General features: G+C 38.2%; 1 protein-coding gene across 1 annotated transcript; it reads left to right on the top strand.

Moving 5' to 3' along the window:
• The first annotated feature begins 10147 nt into the window (after nt 1–10147).
• Nucleotides 10148–11213, top strand: LOC309714540 (piggyBac transposable element-derived protein 4-like). The gene is made up of 2 exons (XM_082547085.1): nt 10148–10365; nt 10455–11213. Exons 1-2 carry the CDS (start codon nt 10180–10182, stop codon nt 11001–11003), a joined length of 735 nt encoding a protein of 244 aa, XP_082403211.1. The 5' UTR covers nt 10148–10179; the 3' UTR covers nt 11004–11213.
• The last annotated feature ends 4035 nt before the right edge of the window (nt 11214–15248 follow it).

Here is a 15248-nt window from a genome sequence, read left to right as displayed (position 1 = left end):
AACTCAACTGGACCCAGAGTTGAAAAGTACGACTGATCCGCAGTTCACAGCAGGTGTCCTGATGCCATCTTTTAGATTTTCCCCCTTTAAGTGCCACGGGACAAAATAAGTCTGTGGGTGTTTATACCAAAAGACAGTGGGGGAATTTAATCAGTCCTAAACATACTTTCTGCTATACAACTTGTAAACTAATACCAGCTTACGAGTGTATTCCCATTATTATAGCAATATTTTTTCGCCCATGCTCACTTTGAAGTCGACTCTGTGAAAGCCACTCTAATCTCCACTGATTTTTAGCAAAGCATGTTTTACTGTGAGAAATAGCTATGAAAAGGGGGATATAGAAAGCCTTTGAAGCTCCACTGACTAACACTTGGATTTAGACCTAAATAAAAAAAAAGTATGATTTATTTTTCTCTTTTAATCTTTTGCTTTCTGCCAGTCTGTCTTCACTTTGCAAAAGCTTTAAGTGGTGATTCTTTATCTAGTAGAAAGCCAGATGAATGTGGGACCAGACAACACATGTGAGCAAGAATGGGATTGCTGGGCAGTTCAATATATTTCCCAGAAAAAGAGCAAGATATGTTTGTGGATTAAAACATCAAAATCCAGGTACAGCAAGACAAAAGTATAAAAGGAAGGCTTAGAAAACAAATATAAGAAATTATTTGACTTTAAGGAAAATCATACAATCCTTAAAGCTTCCTGACACTTTGTGAGGAGTTCTTTGGAAGTATTCAGGAGGGCTTTTCTCATAAAAACACAAAAAAGGCTGCATTTCACTGAGATATAATGTCTGTTTTTGTGCTCTGTGTCTTGTTTTGTGAGAGCGTACACTGGAACTGTGGTAATTGGGCCAGAGAGTCGATCAGCGTGAGGTTTTTTCTGTGGGGTGCCTGGTAAAGAGATCCCTACTAAAATATTCAGAAGAGAAGAGATCTTGCAAAGAATTATAAACTGACTGTAGCTTTTAGTTTGGAGTGCGAGTTAAAATACGAGTCATTTGGGGGGGTAAAAAATGTGGTGAAGACCAGCTGGCTCACTGGAAGGAAGCTGTGGTGGTTTTTGGCAGCTCACAGGTGTGGATGATGAAATCTACCCACACAGGTGTGTTTTAACTCGCACAGTTGTTATAGCATACTGGCAAATTAGAGCTCTTTACGGGACTGTGTGGGCTCCCACAGACTGACTGACTGACATCTTTCCTATATTCTTTCTTCTTTTCAGATCTGTATAAACACCTTATGTAACAATAGACCATATAAAAGACACCCTAATGTGAAAACGCATGCAGACCTGTACCTTCTATCTCTGTGGGCGGCATAAAAAAAAGTTTTTATTTTTTCTCATATCTTGTCATTGGTGTACTGAACATCTTTTAAAAATAAGTTTCTAATTAGGTAGATCAAAAACAGGGTCAAATGCTGGGCAGCACCACAGGAAGCCTGGTATAAAACATGCAGAGAGCCAAACTAAACTGCTCTGCACTTATATGCCACTTTGATCATTTTTTCTGAGTTCTGAATAGGTGATGGAGACTAAAAATACAGAAGTGATGGTTAACCATAACAACCCAGTATTAAGACTATAATATACTGTTCAAGTCAGGTAAATTAAAAGACACAGTTCAGTTTTCTCCTTTTGTGCATTCCTATATATATATATATATATATATATATATATATATATATATATATATATATATAACAGTCATGCTATCTATACTAATATGGACTGGGTAATGACTTAGGAATGAACGGATGTCACATCACTTGATGGAGATGAAAATGATCGACTTACAAAATGTTGAATTCAAAGACACCCTGAAAATCGAAGCGAAAAAAATGATAAGGCAGTCCATTTTAATGAAAATTCATTGCAACAACTTAAAATGGTACTAACTGACACAATTTTTTAGCCTTGGAAAATTAACTAAAATAAAATCAAAATATAGAGTAACATGATTAGTATAAGTATCTGTTAGGTAAAAATAAAAATGAATAATAGGTACTTACCTGATGAAACTTTGATCCTTCTGTGAGTATGCTCCTGCATATTCACGTGTCATGTGTACTAGAACGGGCGGATCAATCCAGCTACTGATATCCGATCAATAATTTGTTTCTATCCTCTAAGTTCAGCATGTAGCCCCCGAATTGTGTTAAGTAAATTACTTTTTAGGAAATGAAAACATATGTGTGCTAATTTATATATGGAAGAGAATTAGGGCCACTGAAAAAAAAAATCTGACTTTAAAGTCAGAATTCTGAGAAAAAAGTCAGAATTCTGACTTTAATCTCAGAATTCTGGAAAAAAAAAATTTTTTTTTCCCCAGTGGCCCTAATCCTCTTCCATATTTATATCCTATTGCACATTTAAACAACAGAAGTTGAACCAAAGTGCTCTACAAACAGGCACAAACATTCCTATTATCAAAGAACCCTGTTTTAAAAATACAGAAAAAGCTGAAAGGTGTGTTTTTTTGTGATAAGCAATTATTGTGGAAATTTAAAAAAAAAATCACAGTTATAAAATTTGCTTATGTAGGGAAGAGCAATATCTGATTTTAACTACCACTTAATAAGTTAAAAGTATCGGTAAAAGTATTGGGCATGGCCCTGTATTTATTTGGTATCTGATCGATATCAAAATTTTGCAGTATTGTGCACCACTCACATGTGTATTGCGCAGGTAGAAGCATCCGTCACTGTTATTCTGACACATCATCTACTCAGCTTTGCTCTCCTTGAAAATATAGTTGAAATTGCTAAAAATATTTTGCAGTAGTTTCAGTTTGAAAACACTTATGTGGAGGCTGGAGGAGATTAAAGGATGCAGGTCTGTAATTGTGGTTCAAAATATGAGATTTTTTTCAGTTGAAAAAATTGACAAAATGGATTAACTGCATGCAAACTGACTTGCAATAATGAGCTGTTAGTTAGTCTGAGAAACCTGTTAAAATGAACAAGGCCAAACCAGGATCTTGTTCATTTTTACAGTCTGATCAGACTCCCTCTGGTCAGTATGATTATTTTTTATGCTGCTTACAGCAAATAAAACAAATATGCCCATTGTCTTTGTTTTTCCCCTGTTCCATCTTATATTTACTAGCAAATACATAGTTCACACTCACATCAAACATAAAATTATTTTTCCATTGTTGTTGAAATCTAACAGACCGGGGGATGTTTTTCTACTTTATGTAGATTAGAAGCAATTTTCACATTTTATTTTTAAATGTCTGCCATTTTTAACTGCATTAATAGATTACAGTACATAGTCTTATGTTATATGATTTCGTCACATTAAATTGAATCAAGGGAATATTTAAGCTTAAGCTAACTCTAATAACCAACTCCTGTGTGGACTGTAGGCATAAAAAAAAATCATCATATTTATACGTTTTTCCTTTGATAATTTTATTGGGAGCACTGGGCTTTAACACACAAATGAGCTTAGCTCAGCAGACTGACGAGGCAGATTACAGATGCTGAAGAAAACAGAAAAAAGGCATCTGTGATTTATAGCTGTGGTCTCAACAAGGCCAGGCACGGAGTGAAGTTGTTTACTACATGCCACCCTCTCCAGATCTAATTCTCTGTCACTCATATAGAGTTCATGCAGGTTCGGGTGTGTTGGGGATGCTCGCTCTGCAAAAGAATTTGCATTTTAACCAGTAATTTAATCTTGCATTGAATTCGAAAATCTTAAGGGAGGAATGCCTTTGATAAAGTGGAAGTGGTCTCTCACTCTCACACTCAGCAGCATCCCGCACACCAAGCCACGTAGTTATGACAGGCTCCATTTTTCATAATTCTGCCGTTTGATTACAACTGCATGATGATTGATGACGCCCACTCGTTGACTTTAACGCATCATGCTGGGTCTTGAGGTGGTATGGCAGGTTGTCATGGGGAAGTGGGAAAAATCTGAGTAAGTCGCTCTAGTATGGTGGTGAATAACAACAAGTTATTTAATTATTTATGTGTTTATATCAGATTTTTTTTAAGTTGTATAAAACATTTTTTTTATTACTACTCGCACTTTGAAAATAAAATGGTTATGGATTTTTGACCAGAATACATATAAAAATGTATATATAAGCACCCATTGAGGTGTCTTCCAGGCATATATTGGCTCAAGAGTTTGCAGTTTGTCTTGTAATTGGAAGGTTGCTGGTTCGAGCCGGGGCTTGGGCAGTCTCGGTCGTTGTGTTCTTGGGCAAGACACTTCAGCCGTTGCCTACTGGTGGTGGTCACAGGGCCCGGTGGCGCCAGTGTCTGGCAGCCTCGCCTCTGTCAGTGTGCCCCAGGGTGGCTGTGGCTACAATGTAGCTGCCATCACCAGTGTGTGAATGTGTGTGTGAATGGGTGGATGACTGAATGTAGTGTAAAGTGCTTTGGGGTCCTTAAGGACTAAGTAAAGCGCTATACAAATACAGGCCATTTACCATATATTTTCCTGTACAAAGTACATAGATAACTCCTGACTAGTTTTAAGTAGCCTATTGCAGAGACTGCTTTGATGGCCTGTTAGTTCATTAAACAGCACATCTTTTGTGTCAGATAATTGCACAAGAAATGCTTCAAAAAGACTCAAATGCAAGCACAAGGTCCAGATCAGTCACTTGTGAAACAGCTACCTGTTATAGCCACCGTCCACCTGCAACCTTTGCACCTTAATACAAAACCACATCAACATACTCTTCACATGGATGATCTGATATCCTCGTGTTGGTGTTGTTCCCAGACCATCATGAAAATGTTGTCCCAGGTTCAACATTGCAAGTGACCAATCACATTGTTGTGACGTTATTCTTTTGCGCGCCAAGCCATTCGTGCATTTATGAAATTCCAATGTTGCAAGGACAATATCAGTTCTGCTTACTGTTTATTAAAGGGTTACGGTTAGGGTCAGGGTCCGTTGATCGGCGGACAGAGGCGGTTTCACGCAGCTTTAGTACAGTTTTTTGTTTTACGGCGGTTTTTCCCGAAGTCGCAAAAGTATGACGTCACAACATTCTGATTGGTCACTTGCAATGTTGATCCTGGAACAACATTTAGTATGATGATCTGGGAACAACACCAACACGAGGATATCAGATCAACCCCCTTCAAATACAAGTCCAGAGAACTGAGTCATGGAAACAGCCTCAAGTGGTGACTTGCAGAACTGCAGTTTTATTCATATTTTCCTATTTATACATATACCCTTTATTTAGATTTCAATTTGGAAATAAGAGGAACTTCACACGCTTATACTGTATTATACTATAACTTATTTTTGCAAGCTGTTCCTTAACTACATTCATTTCATCTCTGGATTTTGTCCATCAAAGCCCTGTTATCAAAAGTCACAGACTGTTCCTTTTTGGTAGCACTTTTTTCTTGCTGATCTGAACCTCTTTTTTAGGGGGAGAGTACAGACTGGTGCACGTCTGGGCGAAAATATATGCCTGGAAGCTTGCTTTTAAATAATTTTCATTTTATCCCACAGGAAAGAAAGTGTTTGACAGGCACACAGAAGGAAGAAAAGCAGAGGCAGGTATAAATTATCTTATATTTGGGGAGACAAAAGGTAAACTCTCATTTTAAGAAAAAAATATGCGTAGTCACAACAGGCTTCTATTAAATTTATGGGTGCCCATATTTTCAGTATTGGTGCTGCTATTGCTTCAAATCTGACAAATAAAGCCAGGCTTGCTGTCTCAGTTAATATTTTAAAAAAAGTCATCGCTGAATTTCATTTTAGAAATTGCCATTGTGGACCTCTCTGTTTTTTTATTAGTTAGAATAGTAATTGAGGCAGAAAATAAATCAAGATGTCTGATTGTAAATGGGAAAAAGTAATAATAGTGTAAGTAAATTCAGTGGTGTCTAAGGGTGTAATCATGAGTCAGAGGTTTTGGTGTGTGACAAAATAAAAATTACAGCTGAGTGTTAGACTTTTTTGGAGAAGCCCTTTTATTAGCTGTCTTGGTAACTGTTTTATGTTTGTGTGTCAGTTTTGGATTTGGAAGTCGGGTAAAAATACTGGCAATTGTCAGTGCTGCTCTTCAGCCTCCTAGCAGCACCTGTGGTAAAACTTCACAATCCCATGTCACCTTACTCTTAAGTTATTGCATTAACAAGATTTTCAGAAAAGTTGACCTCCAACCTTCGACCTTTAGGTTACTAATTTGAATTTGTCTAATAGTTTTACTAGATACACCTACAGTATCATTTTGAAGTTCCAATGTCACCTTCTTCTCATATCATATTCACAAACTTAGATGTCCACGCTACCAACCTGTCCACCAAGTGGCATGACGACAGTACCCCAGCAGTTGTTTTCAGCAGGGGGGTAAAAACCGGGCTGTGTCGCTCCCTGTGGTGCCTTTACCAAAATTAAACTTAAGTAAAGGAGCTAAGTCCAAAATTCAAGGTTTAGACCTGAAAATTAAAATGCCACATTTCCATTAATAATAAGTGGTTGCGCTCATCATATAGGAATGTTACATTTTTGCTTTTCTGCATTGTTTCTCCTCAGTGAAATGTTTTGTACTGTGTTGAAGATTTCCATAACAATTGTGTTATGTTGTGATGTTAAACAAAAGTTTTTTCCCCATATGAAGATATACAAAAAAAAAAATCTTTTCTATTTTCAAGATGATGCATAGGTTTTATGTTTACCAAATCCAAGTAATCCAAACATCTAGGCTCTCATGAGGTTCGAGTCTGGTAATGATCTTCGTAACTATTCCTTTATCACACAGTCTGACTTGCTCTGAGGGAAGTCTCTCCAGGGTGTACCCTGCCTCCACCCTGTGACAGGTAAGCACCTCCCCCACCAGCAACCCTCATTTGGAAACATGGAAGAAAATGAATGATAGACCTAACTTGGTCAGGAATCCCTTTCTGGTCATAATATCCAACAACCATTACCCAGTTAACTGTTATCTTTTAACAGGAGAAAGAACAAAACTTTACAATGAACTTTACTTTGGTGCGGCAGATGTGACACTTACATTATTCAAACCAGAATAGAAGTCTGAGACCTGTCTAGGGATTTTTTTTAGTACTCATTTTACCTTAATAAACCTTTTTCTTTTCACTTGCACTTTGTCTAGGTTTAGTCACTAAAAGTGTTTCAGTAGATCTAATAAAAAAAGTGTTTTGAATACACTTTCACAAAAATGAATGCATTTTTAGCAGAAGACTTGTGCATCCTTGGCTACCACTGTTGTACGTCCCATGACCGTGCAGTTTATTTCAGAAGCTGAGATACTCCTATTGACGGCATTCAACCATCCTGCATAATAAGAAATTACCCTAAAGACATACCCATGTGGGATCCCACAGCTCCTGACCAAGCATCATTATGTGAGCATTCACACTGACGACGGAGAAAGATGGCAAAAAATGTTACTGCTCCTGCGTTGATGTTCAACTTGCTCTGCTGTACTTTTTCAGCTGCTCTCAGCTCGTGATTTCTTAGTTCTAACCACTTCCTTCCAGTCTTTCAGATATTCATATTTTCACTGAAATAGCAGAATTATTTCTGCAGAATGTTACAATCTGTGGCCGCTGCACCCATACTTTTTACTACTGCTTGTTTTCAGTGCTGCACACTTAATCTTCTTTTTTGAATACTCACTACTAATGAAAGAAATACTGCTTTCAAAATGATGCAAGTTTATTACAAAGATATGGCATATGAATGCTGTATAGCTGGTTATAAAGAATTGCATTCTCATAGCACTTCAACCTTTCCTCTACAGAAAGGTAGAGACCATGACCATGCAGAGAAATATCAGCCTCAACAGTGTTCAGTCTCCCTGTCTGTGCTTATCAACTTACCCTTTTCCCATTTCCATCTTATCAAAAATAATTATCTCTATTCTTGGTGCCTCTCGCACTCTGATTTTTTATTTTTTTTAAATCCAACTATAACCTGTTATCGCATGTTGACTTGCACACAGGATTTATGTCATTTGTCACCTTCCTAACATGCAACCCGCTATAGTTTATTTCTCAACCTCTCCACACCTTCGTGATCCCCGTCTCCTTTTTTGTGCTCTCCTGGGTACTTGAAAGATACTGCGGGAGGTTTGCTGCAGTTTAAGGCTAAGAAGCAGAAGGGAGTCATCTTGTGGCCTCCACATGACCTGCTTCTTGCTGGATAAAAAGCCACCGACTGGCCTTTTGATCTAATGTAACAGGCAGAGAGTAAAAATGATGGTTTTACTGTCACCCTGTGTGCAATTTATTTTTCTTGTTTGCTCAGACCTTTGACATATGCATAGAAATGGCAAATCAGCTGCAGGACAAATAATTATAATACAAGATCAAAGAGGAAACATCTCAAATTGAAACACCTATAAAAACCTGTGATGATGTGTTAGAGATTTGGTTTTCGCTTTGATAAATACACTGAAGGACGCCGGGCCCTTATGACACTAGCATCCCCAGGCTTCTACCTTTCTACCTATAAAACCCGGAGAGCAGTCAAATGGTGGAAGTGGAAGCTAAATTGGCTAGTCATTCATATGTATATTAGGCTGTTAAGTAGGAATTCTGGAGGGAGGGGAGTGGGGGTGGGGGAGTGGAGTGTTTCAGTTTGCCATCTTGGGGAGAAATCAACACACATGGGTGTATGTCCTTTGTTGCTGACATTTATTGATAAAAACAGTACAAAAAACCAACCATTTGTACACATATTTACAAATAATTCAACATTGTCAGCAATCACTCACAATCCTGGCACTGCCATGGTACCTGTAGTCTGCATTTACCACATGTGTATCTTTTGCAGTGAACACATCGCACAGTGGCCTGATTTTTCTTGCATTTGTGTTTGACCTGACACGTGGCTCTTTTTCCAGGGCTAGGTGTGGAGGGTTCTGCCCGAAGCAACTGATCTTTTCTTGCCTTCTTCGCAGCTACATGAGAGTGAGCCAACTCTGTTGCAAGCGCCACCAGGAAGTCCACCCGTCTTTCCTTCGTCCCGGTGCATGCTTGATACAGCACATGTGCATTCAGTGCTGCCATGTCAATCATGTTATAAAACACGGCGACTGGCCAGCGCCGTGTTCCTTTGCGGACAGTGTACTCCCGAACCATCTGGTCCATCACATCCACGCCACACTTTGTTTTGTTGTAAAGGGAGACAGTGTTTGGCTTCCTTTTGGTGGTGTTATCAGTCTGAACCACGCTGTGCATGCTGCTAAGAATATAGACTGTCTTCTTCCGTTTGGCCGCATACGCCGTCAGCGTGGCAGCAGAGGTTGAAAACACCTAAGAAATAAGATAAATTGTTATTTTCATAGCCCTTTTACACACAATGAAACACATAAACATAGAACCACAAAAGACCTACGAAGCATGTCAAGAGTGACGAAACACAGGAAGCTCTGAAGGCGACTCGAGATACTTCTCCTGGCCTTAGCCGTTGGCTCTCCATCTGCAGCGTACGCTTCTATTGGGGTGAAAGGGAGACAGGTCCCCACATGTTCTTCACGCCACACGGTGCCATCTTTCGCTGTCTCAGTCCCCAAACAAGGTCTCTTTTTCGGTGGAGAAGCAGTCTCCTCATCTGCAGTGTGAACAAATTCAAATTGTGAGCAAAATGGGAAGGTCAAACAAAATCACAAATGCATGCATAGATACTAATTATAATTCCAGTATCTCCTCCTCTGTATCAGAATAATGTCTGAAATATCTTACTTACTAACTACATCCACTTACTTGTTTGAAATGAAAAAGGAAATAACATGAAATGAAACTAACCGGAAGACTGATCAGACAGCTCTGAGTCCGAATCCGGCTGAACTGCTAGGTCTTCTCCATCCGAGTCACAAGGGTCGACTTCCGTCAGGATCATTTCCAAGGCCTGCTGAGTGGTGAGTCTTCTCTGCATTTTCTTTCCTTGGAGAGGAGGTCCGTACACCAGAGGATTCTTCAGGGCGATGAATTTTCTTTCCTTGGAGAGGATTCTTCAATGAAGATTCTTCAATGAAGGATTAGGCTAAGTGCAGTGTATATATACCCTTCGGACACAACCCTCCACACCTAGCCGGTCACACCCCTAACCCTAACCCACCAATCAGATTGGTGGGTTAGGGTTAGGGGTGTGACCGGCTAGGTCACACCCAAGGACCCCAGTCGTCCCACTGGGGAGAGACTTTCTGAAAATGTAGTAATGAGGCTGATGGAACCATTCCTAGACAAGGGCAGAAATGTTACCACGGACAATTTTTTCACATTGCTTTCACTGGCACAAAAACTTCTTAGACGGAAAACCACCATCCTCGGCACAGTCAACAGGATTCGCAGGGAAATTCCTCAATCCACTAGACAGACAGATCGCAATGAATTCACCACTCAGGTATGTTGCAGGTCTTTTGTGGTTCTATGTTTATGTGTTTCATTGTGTGTAAAAGGGCTATGAAAATAACAATTTATCTTATTTCTTAGGTGTTTTCAACCTCTGCTGCCACGCTGACGGCGTATGCGGCCAAACGGAAGAAGACAGTCTATATTCTTAGCAGCATGCACAGCGTGGTTCAGACTGATAACACCACCAAAAGGAAGCCAAACACTGTCTCCCTTTACAACAAAACAAAGTGTGGCGTGGATGTGATGGACCAGATGGTTCGGGAGTACACTGTCCGCAAAGGAACACGGCGCTGGCCAGTCGCCGTGTTTTATAACATGATTGACATGGCAGCACTGAATGCACATGTGCTGTATCAAGCATGCACCGGGACGAAGGAAAGACGGGTGGACTTCCTGGTGGCGCTTGCAACAGAGTTGGCTCACTCTCATGTAGCTGCGAAGAAGGCAAGAAAAGATCAGTTGCTTCGGGCAGAACCCTCCACACCTAGCCCTGGAAAAAGAGCCACGTGTCAGGTCAAACACAAATGCAAGAAAAATCAGGCCACTGTGCGATGTGTTCACTGCAAAAGATACACATGTGGTAAATGCAGACTACAGGTACCATGGCAGTGCCAGGATTGTGAGTGATTGCTGACAATGTTGAATTATTTGTAAATATGTGTACAAATGGTTGGTTTTTTGTACTGTTTTTATCAATAAATGTCAGCAACAAAGGACATACACCCATGTGTGTTGATTTCTCCCCAAGATGGCAAACTGAAACACTCCACTCCCCCACCCCCACTCCCCTCCCTCCAGAATTCCTACTTAACAGCCTAATATACATATGAATGACTAGCCAATTTAGCTTCCACTTCCACCATTTGACTGCTCTCCGGGTTTTATAGGTAGAAAGGTAGAAGCCTGGGGATGCTAGTGTTTAAGAGACCACATGCTTGAAGTACGCATTTTGAGTGCGATTACGTCACCGCCACGTGACGACGGCTGTCCCAATTCGAAGTGTACTCCAAATTTCCCCAAATATCACGTGTGGTCCGGTGCACGCTTCGTGGTCCCATATATCCCACAATTCATAGCGCGGCGGTGGGTGTGGATAATTTTGCTGCAAAATACGGCAGAAGGGAGCGGCCGAAGAGCGAACTGTCAACAGTAAATACTGAATAGGATGTCACTTATTTATGTGCGAATGTTTAATGATGAAGAACATTAAAACATTACTGTTGGCCACATGTCGGCAAAGTTATGTGACATTACAGGGAGTGCAGAATTATTAGGCAAATGAGTATTTTGTCCACATCATCCTCTTCATGCATGTTGTCTTACTCCAAGCTGTATAGGCTCGAAAGCCTACTACCAATTAAGCATATTAGGTGATGTGCATTTCTGTAATGAGAAGGGGTGTGGTCTAATGACATCAACACCCTATATCAGGTGTGCATAATTATTAGGCAACGTCCTTTCCTTTGGCAAAATGGGTCAAAAAAGGACTTGACAGGCTCAGAAAAGTCAAAAATAGTGAGATATCTTGCAGAGGGATGCAGCAGTCTCAAAACTGCAAAGCTTCTGAAGCGTGATCATCGAACAATCAAGCGTTTCATTCAAAATAGTCAACAGGGTCGCAAGAAGCGTGTGGAAAAACCAAGGCGCAAAATAACTGCCCATGAACTGAGAAAAGTCAAGCGTGCAGCTGCCAAGATGCCACTTGCCACCAGTTTGGCCATATTTCAGAGCTGCAACATCACTGGAGTGCCCAAAAGCACAAGGTGTGCAATACTCAGAGACATGGCCAAGGTAAGAAAGGCTGAAAGACGACCACCACTGAACAAGACACACGAGCTGAAACGTCAAGACTGGGCCAAGAAATATCTCAAGACTGGTTTTTCTAAGGTTTTATGGACTGATGAAATGAGAGTGAGTCTTGATGGGCCAGATGGATGGGCCCGTGGCTGGATTGGTAAAGGGCAGAGAGCTCCAGTCCGACTCAGACGCCAGCAAGGTGGAGGTGGAGTACTGGTTTGGGCTGGTATCATCAAAGATGAGCTTGTGGGGCCTTTTCGGGTTGAGGATGGAGTCAAGCTCAACTCCCAGTCCTACTGCCAGTTTCTGGAAGACACCTTCTTCAAGCAGTGGTACAGGAAGAAGTCTGCATCCTTCAAGAAAAACATGATTTCCATGCAGGACAATGCTCCATCACACGCGTCCAAGTACTCCACAGCGTGGCTGGCAAGAAAGGGTATAAAAGAAGAAAAACTAATGACATGGCCACCTTGTTCACCTGATCTGAACCCCATTGAGAACCTGTGGTCCATCATCAAATGTGAGATTTACAAGGAGGGAAAACAGTACACCTCTCTGAACAGTGTCTGGGAGGCTGTGGTTGCTGCTGCACGCAATGTTGATGGTGAACAGATCAAAACACTGACAGAATCCATGGATGGCAGGCTTTTGAGTGTCCTTGCAAAGAAAGGTGGCTATATTGGTCGCTGATTTGTTTTTGTTTTGTTTTTGAATGTCAGAAATGTATATTTGTAAATGTGGAGATGTTATATTGGTTTCACTGGTAAAAATAAATAATTGAAATGGGTATATATTTGTTTTTTGTTAAGTTGCCTAATAATTATGCACAGTAATAGTCACCTGCACACACAGATATCCCCTTAAAATAGCTAAAACTAAAAACAAACTAAAAACTACTTCCAAAAACATTCAGCTTTGATATTAATGAGTTTTTTGGGTTCATTGAGAAGATGGTTGTTGTTCAATAATAAAATTATTCCTCAAAAATACAACTTGCCTGATAATTCTGCACTCCCTGTAGTAATGTGTGTACTTTCAGCGTTAACTTGGTTTTAGAGCCTCTACTTCAAAATATATATATATATATATATAGTTGATCTTAATCTTACAGAGAATGTGATGATTTTATGGATAATTAAAGTCAGTCATATATCCACAAACACAACAAGCTGAAAGTCAGTGATGCTGCTCGGTTTGCAGTCCTGAATATCACACAAGCAGGATTCACTGCACTGTTAATGTTAGCTATGTTATATTGCTGCCTCTGTTCGGTGGTGTCGAGCCAAACGGACTTTAAAGTGTGTTTGAACGAGCTGACGGTTCACTCGTTAAGCTGTAAGAAAGATGCTTTAATCACAGGAGTCGCACATGTGTCCACTGAACCATCTGGGAACTCTTCTTGTGTAGCACTCGTAATAACACAAACACTAAATCCTCCGTCTCTTGTGCTGTTTTGTAGCAGTGTGTACACCTGAGACTGTCACCTGTCTGTCCTGCACTCTCTCTCTGTTTCTTACTCTCTGATTGTGGAATAAAAGTATGAACATGTATTTAGAAGTTACACTTGTGTTTGAATCCTGCAGCTTATCACACATTTGATTTCAAGTTACATATAAGTTATGTATATATATATATATATATATATATATATATATATATAATATATATATATATATATATATATATATATATGTATATATATATATATATATATATATGTGTATGTATATATATGTATATGTGTATGTATATATATGTATATGTGTATGTATATATATATATATATATATATATATATATATGTATATGTATATATATATATATATATATATGTATATGTATATATATATGTATATATATATATATATATATGTATATATATTATGGCATGCCCTTTAGGAAAATATTATATATATATTCCAACCAAAGTCTGAATATATAGAATGAAACTTGAATATATAGAATGAAGCTTGAATATATAGAATGAAGCTTGAATATATAGGATGAAACTTGAATATATAGAATGATCTTTTAAATATATAGAATGAAGCTTGAATATATAGAATGAAACTTGAATATATAGAATGATCTTTTGAATATATAGAATGAAACTTGAATATATAGGATGAAACTTGAATATATAGGATGAAACTTGAATATATAGAATGAAACTTGAATATATAGAATGATCTTTTGAATATATAGAATGAAGCTTGAATATATAGAATGAAACTTGAATATATAGGATGAAACTTGAATATATAGGATGAAACTTGAATATATAGGATGAAACTTGAATATATAGAATGAAACTTGAATATATAGGATGAAACTTGAATATATAGAATGATCTTTTGAATATATAGAATGAAACTTGAATATATAGGATGAAACTTGAATATATATAGAATGATCTTTTGAATATATAGAATGAAGCTTGAATATATAAAATGATCTTTTGAATATATAGAATGAAGCTTGAATATATAGGATGAAACTTGAATATATAGAATGATCTTTTGAATATATAGAATGAAGCTTGAATATATAGAATGAAACTTGAATATATAGGATGAAACTTGAATATATAGAATGATCTTTTGAATATATAGAATGAAACTTGAATATATAGAATGAAACTTGAATATATAGGATGAAACTTGAATATATAGAATGAAACTTGAATATATAGAATGATCTTTTGAATATATAGAATGAAGCTTGAATATATAGAATGAAACTTGAATATATAGGATGAAACTTGAATATATAGGATGAAACTTGAATATATAGAATGAAGCTTGAATATATAGGATGAAACTTGAATATATAGAATGATCTTTTGAATATATAGAATGAAACTTGAATATATAGGATGAAACTTGAATATATAGAATGAAACTTGAATATATAGAATGAAACTTGAATATATAGAATGAAGCTTGAATATATAGGATGAAACTTGAATATATAGAATGATCTTTTGAATATATAGAATGAAACTTGAATATATAGGATGAAACTTGAATATATAGAATGATCTTTTGAATATATAGAATGAAGCTTGAATATATA

This window comes from Aulonocara stuartgranti (assembly GCF_965226115.1).
Source record: "Aulonocara stuartgranti genome assembly, chromosome: 9".
Classification (NCBI taxonomy): Eukaryota; Metazoa; Chordata; class Actinopteri; order Cichliformes; family Cichlidae; genus Aulonocara; species Aulonocara stuartgranti.
Note: the sequence above shows the minus strand (reverse complement) of the source record. Positions and strands in the feature narration are given on the sequence as shown.

Coding starts and splice junctions, on each gene's coding strand:
- LOC309714540 (XM_082547085.1), top strand. CDS start 10,180: ATGAGGCTGATGGAACCATTCCTAGACAAGGGCAGAAATGTTACCACG. Junction 10,366..10,454: donor GCAATGAATTCACCACTCAG/GTATGTTGCAGG, acceptor CTTATTTCTTAG/GTGTTTTCAACCTCTGCTGC.